This window comes from Eretmochelys imbricata, chromosome 7, assembly GCF_965152235.1.
Source record: "Eretmochelys imbricata isolate rEreImb1 chromosome 7, rEreImb1.hap1, whole genome shotgun sequence".
Classification (NCBI taxonomy): Eukaryota; Metazoa; Chordata; order Testudines; family Cheloniidae; genus Eretmochelys; species Eretmochelys imbricata.
Window position 1 is genome coordinate 120,284,164 of NC_135578.1, and position 14,966 is coordinate 120,299,129.

At 46.5% G+C, this 14,966-nt stretch overlaps 1 protein-coding gene across 2 annotated transcripts in view; it reads left to right on the top strand.

Annotated features, from left to right (window-relative positions):
• SH3PXD2A (SH3 and PX domains 2A) overlaps window positions 1–14,966 on the top strand; it is a 376,104-nt gene that overhangs the window by 104,504 nt on the left and 256,634 nt on the right. For both annotated transcript variants that reach the window (XM_077823232.1, XM_077823234.1), the window contains exon 3: window positions 7,838–7,913. In XM_077823232.1, the coding sequence (XP_077679358.1) occupies window positions 7,838–7,913 (76 nt within the window). The remainder of the gene's footprint in view (window positions 1–7,837; window positions 7,914–14,966) is intronic.

The window sequence follows — 14,966 nt, forward strand, 5'->3', positions numbered from 1 at the left end:
GTGTAAACCACAATGCTGATGAGCAGTGCTTGTATAGGAAGTCCATCTGGGCACTCAAAATAACTCGGAGAGGTGAAGCCTGGAGTGGGTGGTTTTGGTGGTGAATTATTTGTGGCCCTACATCTGTTATATCAAAAGGCAGAAGTTGCTTGTGTTTGTTCAGTATGATTCCATGTGCTCATTTCCCACTTTCCACATACACTCCCTGTTTCCAAACGGATCCCCCACCCAGATGTCATGCTCACAGACTTCTCTTTGCATGTCTTATTGGTCATAGCTGGAGGTGCAGCAGTGGGATCATAATCAGTGCTCTAGGTGCAGACTCAGTCATTGCTAATGCTAATCAAATGATGTGACTATGAGCTACTCCAGCCTAGGACACCTCACTGATTGATTCCTGATCGTTTTCCAAAAAATACAGCTCAGACTCACCTGTTCCATGCTGTCTACAAGTGGTTACAGACTTAATGCCAACCTTTTGTCTCTTCCAGTCTCCACTCTCCTCTTTCTCTCACCCTGTGTCCTTGTGACATTGTCTTTGCTCCCACTAATGTACTTTCTGACACAGTGTGACTTGTTGCAAAATTAAATTGCATTAACAAGAACAAGAGGACATTTGTGAAGCTCACCCATTTTGAAGGAAAATAGCAATGTGTATTGTTCAAGGGAGAGACTCCAGGTGAAGTATTTTTGCATCTGCCATGTTTAAATATGTAAGAATAATAATTTCCTATAGTATGAGAACACTTGCTATGGGCCTAGTAATTCTCAACTTCAAAACTCTCTGCAGACATTTAATTAAGCCACAACCCCCCTTGAAAGCTAGAGAATCAAGTACTACTATCCCCATTCTACAGATGGCGAACCTGAGAAACAGAGGGATTTATTTGTTTATGGACACTAATGAGTTCAGGGGCAGCGTGCTCTGACTGGAACTAGAAGTTCCTGGCTTGCAGCCCTGAGCTCAGTGTATTAGAATCTATCCTTTGTTTCTTTGTATAGTTCCATATTTGGTTTCATTTTTGTTAGAGATGGGCCGAGCTGCCAAGTTCTTCTTTGAGTGATGGTACCTATTGTATTCCACTGAGGGTTTACACATGCGTTCCTTGTGTCAGGAGCCAGAGAATTTGAAATTAGTGGTGTCCGTTGGTCCGTGTGCTCGCCCTTGTTTCGCCTTATGGTTTCATCTGAGGCGATAAAGGATGGGGCAGACTGAGCTCACCTCCAGCTCCTCCTCATTACCACATGGTCCAAGTCACAGCTACTCTCATCTCTGAGGCACTGTGGGGGGAGAGGTTTAGAATTGTACATAGTTAGTTTTTTCTTGTCTTTTACAGGTATTTTTTACATAGTTTAGCTTCACTAGTAGTTTTTAGAAGAATTAAGACTTTGGGGGACTTTGTTTTCTGACTACTCCCCCTCAAATACCCACGCGTAGTACTGGACTATGCAGAAGACGCCAAGGTTCAAGATCTGCGCTTCCTGCCCACAGTCCTTCTTGATCAGCAATGAGTGCCAACCCTGCCTGTACTACTTGGGAGAAGCCCATGTTTCATCCAGGACAGATCTGACAGGTGCTGTGGAGGGCCCCATGGAATGGGATACCAGTGGCTTCCCTGCTGGGGAAGAGGACAGTGATGCCAAGAAGCTTGTGGTCCCTTAGGGTACCCATAGCGGCAGTAGGGAATGGGTGGTCCTGTCCTTGTGCTCAATCAGAATCCGCCAATGAGATAAACTCAGTTCCTGGCTACAGTGGCAGTACGGTGGAACTGGTGGAACCGTATGACCACAGGGGGATGAGTTGAAACGTGATTCGCCTGAGGTAAGTCCTGGGTTGGAGATGGTACCTCGTTAGGCGTAGAGGAAAGCGTGGAGATCTTAGTTCCCCTAGGGCGGAGAGTTCATGTGGCTTAGGTGCTGTCGCCAGTCTCCCTGGTGTTAAGTGGTATGCACTCCATAGCCGGAACCGGAGCAGAGGCCTGTTCTGGAACCAGTGGTTTCCTTGCCTTAAGGGAAGCCGACATTAAGGGCGTGCGTGACTCAGTACCCACTACTGGCAGATCTGCCGTTCTGCATGGGTTCTTCTCCTATCTGTGCGTCTTGGAATGCTCTGTCTCCCCGTGGCTGGAATTCGTGGAAGGGGCATCGTCCTTCTTCAGTTTGGAGGTAGACTTGCTGCTATGCCGACGTGTGTGCTTCCTTGTTTCCCTAGTAGGCCCCAGCACAGGGTCAGTAGCGGCTGTGCTGGCAGAGCCAGGCGTGATCTCTGAAGCCGGAGGCACACTCCTGGCTGTCTCAGGCCGATGTACAGGGGGGGGTGGGTTTTCCCTGGTCTGGATCCGACTGCGGCCTCATGGAAACCTCCAGGAGATGCTTCTTAAGTCGGACAGCCCAGCCTTCTCCTGTCCTGTTTGGGAAGGTGTGACAGGGAATACCCGTCCCATGCTGGGCTGGAAGGGGTTAATCCCATACTATGGACTGAGGAAGTCCCTGGACTACTTAGGGGCCTCCATTGACACAGTCTTAGCATGGGAATACCTACTTTAGGGACAGGTTCCAGACTCTGCAGGAACTCATCACCTGAGTAGCCAACAGTCCTCCTCCTCTGGTAAGGACTTGCCTATCCCTATCACATCGTGGCCTGCACGTATCTCGCCGCCTTCGCTCTTTACAGATATGGCTCCAGAGAGTCAATTCACCCATGCGACATACCATGGACCTTCTGCTGACAATCCCTTTGCAGTGCTCTCCTTCCTCCAGTGGTGGATGGACCTGAGGCAAGTGTGTGCCAGGATACCTTTCCTCCCATCCTCCCCGGACAGAACGATCATCACGGACGTATCACTTGCCAGATGGGGTGCCCATGTGACCAAGCACATGATGCAAGGGACTTGGACTCCTCGAGAATCCAGAATGCACATCAACATTCTAGAGCTTCAGACGGTATGGAGAGTGTTGAGTATTTCTCCCATCCATTCTCTCCCAACATGTTTTCATCATGTCCAACAACATCACCACCGTTTATTACATCAACAAACAAAGGGTCACAAGGTCGACTGCGCTCTGTGAGGAAGTAGTCCATCTGTAGGACTGGTGCATTGTCCACAAGATCCTGTTGTCGGCAGCCTATCTTCTGGGGATTCAGAATGTGATTGCAGACTCTCTCAGCAGGAAATTCATGGCCGATCATGCATGGGAACTTCACGACACCGTAGTCAATGATATTTTCAGTCAATGGGGGACTCTGACCAGGAATCTCTTTGCCTCTCACGTCAACAACAAATAAAGTACATACTGCTCAAGGAGGAGTATCGGGATCCACTCTCAAGGTGATGCCGTCATCCTCCACTGATCGGACCAGATCAGCTACACCTTCCCCCCCTTCCTCTCCTTCCATGAGTCCCCCACAGGATCAGATGGGAGAGAGTCATCGTCATCCTGATAGTCCTGTTCTGGCCCCTCCAATTTTAGTTTCCTAACCTCCGCATGTTTGCCTGTTCACCCGATTGCCCTTCCCTCTTTCTCGGGGCTGCTCACACAACACAATGGCAGAATCAGACATCCCAACCCACAGATGCTTCACCTCAGAGCTTAGTATTTGGATGGGCATCTTCTCTAGAAAGGGAATGTTCATCGGCAGTACAGGACATGCTTTCGAGTAGCAGGAAAGAGTCCATGAGGTGTTCCTATTAGGCCAAGTGGAAATGCTTTGCCTCCTGGGCACAGTAGAAGGGGTTTGCCCCTGAGGAAGTGGACATTCCCCTTCTTTTGGACTACCTCCTGTCCATAAAGACAAGGCATCCCCAGCCCATGGAAGGGCGCTACATATTTACACATCGATTAACTACTAGGTTTTGGAAAGGTCTCCTCAGGACTTTTGCTCCCCAATGGGATGCCCCTAACAACCTATTGGTCCCCAATGGGATGTCAATCTCGTTCTCTCAGCATTAACAAAAGTGCACTTTGAGCCACTGGCTTCATGCTCACTGTTCCTCCTTTCCATGAAGATCGCCTTCCTAATGGCTATTACTTCTGCGAGTAGAGTAGGTTAACTGTGGGCCATTATGGTGGACCTCCCCTTCACCACTTTCCAGAAGGACAAAGTCTCCCTGAATCTTCATCCCAAGTTTCTACCAAAGGTTGTATCCCGCTTTCATCTCAACCAACCCATACTCTTACTTGCTTTCTTTCCGAAGCCGCATGCCTCAGCGGAAGAGTGGTGCTTTCACTCCCTTGATGTCTGCAGGGCCTTGGACAGGAGAAGACCAACCAGGAAGTCCCCTAGATTGTTTATCTTATAACTGAGAGGGTTAAGGAGTAGGCAATCTCCACACAAAGGATTTCCTAGTGGATTTCAGGGTGCATGACACTCTTCTATCTCTGGTCAGGGCTGCCTCCATTCCTTGGAGCGAGAGCCCATTCCACAAGAGCACATGCATCCACTACGGCCACACTTCACAGTGTACTGCTTCCGGGCACATGTAGGGCAGCCAAGTAGAGTTTGGTACATGCCTTTGCTGCACGTTACGCCTTGGTGCAGGATGTTGCGCTGGATGCTTTGTTTCTTCATTCAACCATTCCATACTCTTCCTTGCACCCTCCTCTGAATTGTTAATAACCCTCAGCGGAATATAATAGGGACCATCACTTGAAGAAGTGGTTACTTATGTGTAACTGGAGGTTTTTGGAGATGTGTGTAGTCCTGCCTTCCTTCGCCTCTGCTGCAGATCTGTTCGTTTTGCAGTGGAGAAGGAACTGAAAGCGTGGTCGGTCCGCCCCATCCTTTATTGCCTGGGACAAAACCATGGGGCGAAGCAAGGGCACATACATGAACCAATGGATACTACTACTTTCAAATTCTCCAGCTCTGGATGCATGGTGCACATGCGTAAACCCTCAGTGGCATACAGATAGGGACCACACATCTCGAAGAACCTCCTGTTACAGGTGAGTAATCTCCTTTTTTATAACGTCCTGAATGAGTTTCCAGCAGTGCAGTGATCATAAATGCTCTCTTAGCTTCTACCATTGCATTGTTGGTTTCCAACCATCTCATTAATCTTTAGCAGCACAGAAGCCTTACCATGTGTGCTTCCTCATGCATAAATGAGAGCAGTGGGTTGACCATTAGTTACTTCTCTTTTCCCTTCAAGTGGCTGGGGTATGTTTGCAACACGCACCAAAAGCGCAGAGCCCCCAGCAGCCGACTGCCATACTTTTGTGTAAATCCGTCCCTGTCCAGTCACATCTTTGTTAGAAAGAGCTCTCCTGGCGGAAGCAAGAGCTTGGGAGGAAAATGTTGATGAGGAAAGTTTAGCCAGGCTCTCCAGCTATTTTGCTGATATCTGCCCTTTAGATAAACAGTGCTAAATTATACACTTTGTGACCCTCTTGATGTGGTTAAAAAGGCCTGCATTAGCCAAGCTAATTTAACTCCAAGAATAACCCCGGGAATTTGTATCAGCTCCAGCTTGAGTCAGTCACTCTGGAGTAAAATGAGAATAATCTTCCTGGTTAAAAGTGTAGTGACAGCAAAACTGTAAGTTATACAGTGGCTTTTCCCGCTGCCTTCCCGCTTCCCCCCAAAAAACGAAACTTCTACTCATGTCCAACCCCAGGCACCCTGACTTCTACCTAAGAGAGAACAAAATTTTCAACAAAAAAAATCCTTCTCCATTGGTAGAAAAGCAAGTTTTCTAACAATCCCTAAAGCCACAAACTATTTATTCACAAGGTTGGCTCCCTTGGGGAAATGTAGGATCTTTTATTTTTTTTCTCCTGCACAGATGTTCCTTCTACTCTTGCTGTGCCATGTGCTTAGAATGCTGAACATGTTCTGTGAAGTAGAAGAAGAGAGGGGATCTGTGTTTAAAAAAAACAAAACAAAACTTTTTTTTTTTTGCTGTGTTTGCAGAGCTTTTGGGATTTTTTTAAAAAGGAAATCTGTTCAGGTTGCAAATGGTACTGGCTCCCACACCCTAGCTGGTTGGAAATGTATCCTTTTTATATCTAAGTGCAAATTAGATCCCCTGAGTCTAGCTGTCACTGCCACTGTAAATATTTGTGTTGATCTGTATGATAGTATTCAGAGTAACAGCCATGTTAGTCTGTATTTTCATGGTTTGTGTGTAGGAAAACATCTTCTGTACTTTCCACAGTATGCATCCGATGAAGTGAGCTGTAGCTCACGAAAGCTTATGCTCAAATATATTGGTTAGTCTCTAAGGTGCCACAAGTGCTCCTTTTCTTTTTGTATGATAGTAGATTCAGCTCAGGTGAAATGAGAGAGTCATACAAGATTTGCAAGGTATTTCCCCTAGCCCAAGCTTTTAGGGGGGTTGTGTTGAATGGGGGACCCAATGGGGGTTTCTTTGTGAGCCCCAAATCTGGGAGAAGATTGAAAAGACGATAGCTTAGTGTATGTATTCTGACATCATCACAGTCTGAGTTAAAGTTGAGGACGCACCAGATGGTAGGCATGGGACTTTCAGAAAATTTAATGCAACCTTCCTCCTTTGTCAGATCTCGTGTAGTCCTGGATTGGGTCTAGGTTAGTCAGTGTGGAAGACTGTTCCTGGGGGTTCTCCATGGAACAGTGAAGTGCTGCAAGGACTGTTGCTTGGTGCTCTCCCCTCGGAGTCAGTCATGAACCCAATCGCCATCATTAAAATGGATGTATATTACCTGGAGACCACAGGTCCCAGCATTTATAGCTTTATCTCAATCTGAGTGGAAAGCCACTGGAAAGCTGCAATGCTGCAACTTGTAGTCTCTACGGCCGTGCTTTTATAGTGAAGGTGGGGGGAGGTGACTGCAATCTGCTCCATATGGTGCAGATTTAGTGCCTTCAAGTGCTTTGGCTCAGGGACTGTTTGTACAGCACCGTGTACAATGGAGCCCTCGGTTGGTCCTCAGGCACTACTGTAATAAGCATGATTAATAATAACAACACGGACGAGTTGAGGATCTGCTGGTTTAATGTCTCAGTTTGCTGTAAATGCTCTCTATGGGTGAAATTAATCTCTGTTCAGAGAGCCAGTAGGTCATAAGTGAGACTTCAGGGGTCCACAGGCCATGTGCTCAGGGGTGAACGTCCCCCTGTGTGCATTTGCATCATATTTCCTTGTATACAGTCTGTGCTTGTCCCGCTTTGTAGTATCTTTTTGCCTGTGTCTGCGAGCAGGGCATTGCTGATTCTCTGCATTCACCTTCCCTACAGTTGTTTCTCTCCTGCTCTCTCACACGGGGGTGTTGTCACAGGGATTACAGTGAAGTGGAAGACATTTCCAGAAGGGCTGGAAACTCCTCTGCCCAGTGTATCCATCCCTGGGAAAGCAAGAGTGCTCTGTCAAGGGAACAAACCCAGTGGGAATAGTTCTGCCAACAAGAAGACAGATTCAGTTTTTTATTAAAATAACCTCTGCGCTTATTTCTGAGCAGCAGTTCTAACCAGGTGGGTGGTCTGTCCAAGAGGGCAGGTGGAGCCTTCATCCTCACCAATCAGGGAGCCGAACGGGATTGGAGACAAGGCATTTGTTTTGTAGTGAAGGATGAATACCTAATTTTAGAACTGCAGAAAGGCCAGCTTCAGATATGTGCCTGGGCCCTGTCCCAATGTGCACACAGGAGCTTACCCTCCGTTTATGGGAGTGACTGTACTTTATGATACAATCTCACTCGGACACTGTCACTCATTCCAGCCATTTCTCTGATTTATCAATCCTCTGTAAAACCACAGACGTGCCGAGAAATAATCCCTGCAGTTAGAGGAGACTGGGAGGAGGAAGGACAGAGTGGCCCTATGTACCCTCTAAATGTATTTCTGTTTCTGTTGCAGATGCAGCTTCTGGATAAATTCCCCATTGAAGGAGGTCAGAAAGACCCCAAGCAGAGGATCATCCCTTTTCTACCAGGTAATGCCTTGATGATGGACTTGAACAGGGCAATGTAAGGAGTCAGCAATCCATTCCACGACCGCTGAGTCCAGGCTAGGATGTTGGCACACAGCTTATGGTGACACTAATGAATCACAGGCTGCGTTAGCCACGCTGGGAGTCAGCGTGAACCACAGCGTCTGTTTGTGTCCAGCAGCCTCAATAAAGAAAGCTCTTTATATTCATTACAGATGGCCTCTTTCCCATCACAAGCTGCTGCAGGGAAGGGGATGCGTTGACTATCTGTAAATACTAGATAAGGGAATATTTTATGGAGGGAAAAGAGAATGAACATAACAAGTTTTTAATGATTTAAGAAAAAAATTATACTAGACATTACCAAGCATTTTCTAATAGTAAGGCCCACCGGACAATGTCACTGAAGTCCTATATTTAGAGATGTTCCAAGCACACTAAGTAGATCTGAAAGTCCAGCTGTGCACTGGCCAACTCTGATCATCAAAGGTAATAAAGGGGAACTTAGTTGACAATTCTGGTGATGATACAGAAGCCAGGATAGGATCCACCTCCCTCTCCCATAGTGGAATAGGCAGTGACTGCGGGTGAAGAAAGAAGAAAAAGCTTATATTAGCTGGTAAAGCAAACCGATGCTATCCGGAATAGGCACAGGGAGCTGAGTTCTTTGGTAAGAACCATTTTTAACCAGTACCTTTTCTGGCCCTTAAGGAATAAAATACAAGAAGTCTAAATCCCATGTTCTTTCATTCTGAAGGACTAGTCAGGGGCTATGGTGGTGTGAATGTGGGGAACACCGATTCTATGTGATGCGAGAGAGCCTGAACCAAGGAAAGCCATAGGGTGAGGATGGTTTACAGCACTAGGATCAGGGTGAATCCAGTGTGGTAAAGCGTGTACAACATGCAGGGACACGGGCCAAGGGATGCTCTTGTGCACTCTGGCCCCCTGCCCAGGGCAGGTGGTGGGTCTGGGACTCCCCATAGTGGCCCAGGCTCCCTGGGCAGCTCTCGCCGCAGCCCAGCTCCGGCCTGGCTAGGGGGCAGGGCCTCAGGGGGAAGAGGAGGAGCAGGGGGCGGGACTCCTGCAGCTGTCCCATTTTTGCATTTTGAAAAGGTGGTCACCCTAGCGGGACTCTTAGTGAAGTTGAGAACTATTCCGCCTGAGTCTCAAGAACAGAATCTAGCCCATAGTTCGTAAACTCTCTGGGCTAACGGACTTTATCTTTCTTTGTCTCATGTAGTCCTTAGTGCACCCTTGCTCCTTAACAAAGAAGAAATAATAATGGTTTCCACTCCCCACTAAGAGATGAAGGAAATGGACAAAAGGTTACATGCATGAGAATTTGAGATACTGGCCAGTAAATATCCCTTTGCCCCGACACACTATCACTTCTACAGCTCAGTGAAAGAGTAAGGGGCATGAAGTGAGCTGTAGCTCACGAAAGCTTGTGCTCAAATAGATTTGTTAGTCTCTAAGGTACCACAAGTCCTCCTGTTTCTTTTTGTGGATACAGACTGACATGGCTGCTACTCTGAAACCTCTCCTTAGCGTAATTTCACGTACTTTCATACAACCACTTCCAACCAAGGTCACAGGGGAACGATCAGGATGGCACCCAGAAGACAAGGTCCAGGCCACAGTTCGCTGTTGAAGTGCACATTCAAGACCAGCTTTCTATTGTTTGACTAGATGGCTTTGGCTGTCGGTCTGAAGTTTGGCTGGCTGCATTGAATTTCACAAAAGGGGCGGTTAGGCCATTAAAAGGTTAACTCTGCCTTTAGCTATAAAAATGGGATCCCATGTCTTCCCTGAGGGGTGATAAAGTGAAGTTAAATCAGGGTCGTAGTGGGAGGGTAAGGCCCATCTAGGAACACATTGCAGGCACTGATGCAATTTGAGGCAGAGCAGCTGCTGCAGTTGGTTTGCAGGGCCTTGAAATAGCACAGTGCAAATGCATGTGCCGTGAACGCCGCCAGAGTCACAGCCTGACAGCACCCTCCACAGACCTTCTGAAAAGCTGCAGTGTGTTCAAGGAAGCATCGGCTTTCCTCGCGAAACAGATCTCTTTCCTACAGACCTTTTGCAGCCAGATGGAGGCGGTGTTGCTTTCTGGTTAGAGCACAGCGCTGCGGAGTCAGGGATCGGGGTTCTGTCCCCAGCTGTGCCACTGACTTGCTGAGAATGTCACATTATATCTCCAGGCTTCCAGTCCCCCAGCGGTAAAATGTGGTTAATCATGCTTACCTTCCCCTCCTACTGTGCTGTGGGATCTGCAGATGAAAAATGCTCTATACGGGAGAATTATTATTGTTCATGCACTGAGTTGGCACAGATGTTAACATCTGTCTCTGCTGGTGAATTGTTCATCCTGTGAATCAACAGGCATTGACCAATTTATTGTGCTTTGCCCTCTAGATAGGCACTTCACTGATTCCCAAAATTTGCCTCCATTCCGTGGTGGTGGTGGTGAGGTATTGACGGGTGACCCTTACAGTGGAGTAGAGACCACCCCATCCATCATACGACAGCATTAACCTTTTCACCCTTCAAGAACTCTAGGGTAGGGTATTGCTGTATTTCCCTAAGAGCGAAAAAAATAAGATCAGGAAAACAAACTCGTTCTGACTTGGTGTCCCATATGGAGATGCTGCCAGACTCGAAGATGCTTCTGCCGTAGTTTGTTAAACAAGGAGCTGCTATATCCGTTCTGCTTTTAATGTCAGTTCGCCCCCTCCTCCTTTTTTAGCTCCTGCTGATCTGTTCTTTGATTTACCAGTGCCGAAGCTTTGTAAGGGAACAAGCTGCTCTGAAGAGTGACTCCGCTAAATGTCAAACAACGTCAAACTCTGTTAAATAAACTAGCTGCTGTAATTAGAATACACATGGTATTTCTACAGCCAAAGCTGCTGGTTATTGAAACAAATACCTGGCTATAAACTGTCCTAATTAAAAAGCAGGCACGAGAGAGGCTTGTATTTAAAACCCGCTTTTACAAGGGCATCATGATTCCCTTTGCTTATTATGGGCCTGTTCATGTGTGGTGCAGAGTGCTTCTTTCTGCATGGTGTTGAGTGCCCTAAGCTCCTGTCTGTAGTTTGAGGGTCCTTGGCACGTCTCCAAATCAGGCCCTATAAGAAAGAATGGAGCACATGACAGCACAAATACTCCTGGATGTAAGTACCCAAAACTATGAATAATGTGGTTGTGCCTTCCTCCAATAACTATATGATTTCAGGTGCAAAGAATAAAGGGACCCCTTTTCTAGGTCACTGTCCAGTAGAAAAAGGCTTTGTAAGAGATTGACTCACTGGGTCACACCTAGCCATTTTATTACTAGTGACAGCAGAATACGCAGAGTAGTTGATGATTAAGGCTGAAGTGGATGGGTAGATTGCATTTATGTGAATCACCTGCTGTAGCACCTGGGCTAGAATTAAGAAATATTCTTTAGTGGCTAGAACGTGGGAATGGGAGTCAGGGATCTTGGATTCCGTTTTCAGCTCTAGAAGGGAGAGTACTGTCCTCTAGTAGTCGGAGTGGGGGTATGTGTGAGTCTAGGCTCTATTCTGGGAGGTAGGTGGCTGGGAAGCAGGACTGCTGATGATTACTGCGTGCTGGTGTTATGGAATATTTTCTAGTGGCTAGAGCAGGGAATTAAGAGTCAGGGCTCCTGAGTTCTATTTACAGATTTGGGAAGGAGTTTTCTTTAGTGGTTAGAGGCAAAGACTGCAGGTCAGGACTCCTCATTACTGTGTTTTTCTTGCAGTACCATTATTGTTCTTCATCCATGTTCTCGCTTCTATTTGTTACCTCATCGTATCACGTCTAACATTAGTTTGGGGAAGGGACAGTAGTTATCTGCTTGTAGTTTGTGCTCGCCTGCATTTGAATACTGTAAAAAATAATAATACCAATAAATTCCTGACTCTGCCACTGACATGCTGTTTGATCTCAAGCAAGTCACATAATCACCTTGTGCCTCAGTTTACCCATCTGTGAAATGGGGATAAGAATTATTTATTTCAATTTACAGACAGAAAAAAACCCCTATTGCCACTCCAGTATAAAGACTGGGAGTGGTTGGGTCATTACAAAACCTAAACCTAATTTCCTCCATACTAATTTCCTCCTACTGTTACTCATACCTTCTTGTCAACTGTTTGAAATGGTTTCAGAGTAGCGGCCGTGTTAGTCTGTATTCGCAAAAAGAAAAGGAGGACTTGTGACATCACAAGTCCTCCTTTTCTTTTTGTTTGAAATGGGCCACCCTCATTACCACTACAAAAGTTATTTTTCCTCCCTTGGTATCCTACTGTTAACTGAATTATCTCGTTAGACTGACCTCGCACTTGGTAAGCCAACTTCCATCTTTTCATGTATTTATACCTGCTCCAGTATTTTCCACTCCATGTGGAAGTGGGTTCTAGCTCAAGAAGGCTTATGCCCAAATACATTTGTTAGTCTCTAAGGTGCCACAAGTCCTCCTTTTCTTTTTGCTGATACAGACTAACATGGCTACCACTCTGAAACCTGTCTCCAGTCAGTTTGCTTGTCTGTTGTATTCCTCCCCCCATCTCTTTGTCTGTACAGATTGTAATTAATCTTTGTTGTTCTGACAGCATCCTTTTGCTGTGGGTTTGGTTCCTGCCAGAGGAGGGTGATGGAATGGCTGCAAATTGTAGCTGGTTTGTTGAACTGCAGCTTTTCCATGCGATTTTCATTGTATAGCAGTGGTAGTGATTGGCCCTTCTGCACTAAATCCTACTGTTTTGGAGAAATTATATATTCACAAATTACTAGTTGCATTAGCCGCTGCTTAGAACAGTCAAAGTGCATGTAATGTAGTTATTGGCTGTGCTGAAAGCCCTTTAATCCTGGGGCAATATGTAAAAGCATGCAATGTGTCTAAATTCTGTCAGCCTGGGAATGTCTGAATTGGGTTCGCTGGGAACTGGCGCACACTCACACACACACTCACACTCACACTTTTCCTTTTACTGCACCACACTCTCCAGGCAGGTGCTTTCCGGCACTGATTCCAGTGATGATAAGCCAGGGGCAGTGCAGATGCTGCTTCTTGTTCATAAGGGGCTTGAACCCATGGCCACAGAAGTCCGTGGCAAAACTGCCATTGGTAGAGCTGTCAGGAAAATTGTATGGTTATTTCTCAAAATGTCCTGAATTTAAAAAAAAAAAAATATCATTTTTTCACAGTTTTTTTGGTGCATGTTTTTCCTGTTGTCTCCCTTACACCCTATTTTCCCGTTTCACCACTGGAAAAGGGGCGGGGGGAATATATGAGAGAAACTGTGTGTGAATGGGGATAAGACATGGAAAACTTCCACTTTTTGATTTTTTTATAGAAAAGCTGGAAAACTTAAAAGAGAGAGAGAGAGAAAAAAAAACATGAAAACTTTTCATGGGAAAAAAAGATGCTTTTCACTGAAAAGAAATTTAAAATGAAAAATGTTGATCAGCTCTAGTGAAGGGATTGTGGACAAGCCTGTTACAACAGCATGTCGTTAATGTCTTTGTCAGCCTGTGTTCAAATCATGCTGCCTTTATGCCCTGGTCTACACTACAAACTTATGTCGGTACAACTACGTTGCTCAGGGCTGTGGAAAATCCATACCCCGGAGCAACGCAGTTACACCGAGCTAACCCGCACTGTAGACAGCGCTATGTCAGTGGGAGGGCTTCTCCTATCAACATAACTACTACCTCTCGGGGAAGCGGAGTACGTACGCCAATGGGAGAAGCTCTTCCGTTGGCCTAGATAGCGTCTTCACTAAGTGCTACAGCTGCAGGATAGTAAGTGTAGACAAGCCCTCAGCCACATCCTCCTGTAGTTACTGCAACACAAAGAAAAGGTAATAGGTTGGGAACTCGTGATCCCCAGTTCCAGAAACACAGATCTCAGCATAAATCGCGTCAATCTAAGGAAACTTGGCTCTAGAAAGAGGATCAGCTACAAGACCCGCTCCTTTTGCTCAGCTTTTGGAAGGAAAGGGCGGGTCTGTCATGCTCCTGTAGAAGGCAGTGGTGAATGTATGCAGAAAGGGACCATATTGTTCAGTGTCAACTGCAGCAGCAGTGGGCCCCAAAGGCTAGATGAATCATGTAGATTTCCATTGCTGTAGACAATAAGCGTAAGCACCAGTCAGAGAAAGGGTAAGAACCTGGATGGACAGAAGTCAGCGCCGTTTGTTCACACATGTTCCACTGTGCTTTTCAGAGGGAGGCCTTGAAAGATGCTGTAGGGCACGAATATGGGGGATAATTTGATCGCTCTGGCTGTTCGCTTACAGATCCCCATGCCATCAGTAACGAAGATGGCTTGTCTTTCAGATGTACCACATCCTGTACTAGAGATGGGCTCACACCCTCAAGGTTTATGGGTACTCGGATGCCAACCCCACACTGCAGTTTGAGACTTTCTGTATCTTGCACCAATTCCCACAAGAAAACGTTGAGCCCAGGCTTCAAACGAGCCCTGAACCTTCCTGTGTGACACCTGAGCCCTGTAGAGACATTTAGAGGTTGTTTGTGTAAGCCTTGCTAAATGGGAGGTGGCCCTCACCACCCTTCCTTTTCCTCCCCTTCCACATTCCCTGCTCTGTGCACAGGAAAACATGCTGCAAAGGGGGATTGGCTTTTTTAATTCCCAGATTCCTCCCTGCTGTTGGGAAGTTGACTCCCTCCCACCTTGCTGACTATCGCAGGGAGCCAGGCAGGCTCAGAAGCTGGTTGGATCCAACAAGGTGGGTGAGGTGGCAATTCAGGATACACCCGCATATCAATTAGGTTCCAGTCTTCCTCTCCACAGTTCGCTGCTATTCTGTGGTGGAGTCTGCATCAAAGTGGCATTTTATCCCTTCTCTGTCTTTCTCTCTTGTCCCCTTTTAATCCTCTCGCAAAAGGGAGGAGAATCACTAAAACAGTGTTGCCAGGAAGATGTTTCTTTGTCAGCAGCTCTCTTAAAATTGAGATGGGAGGCCCCCAACTAAAATTCCAGATCTGTTCATCCCCCAGGAACCAGTCACTCCATAACAT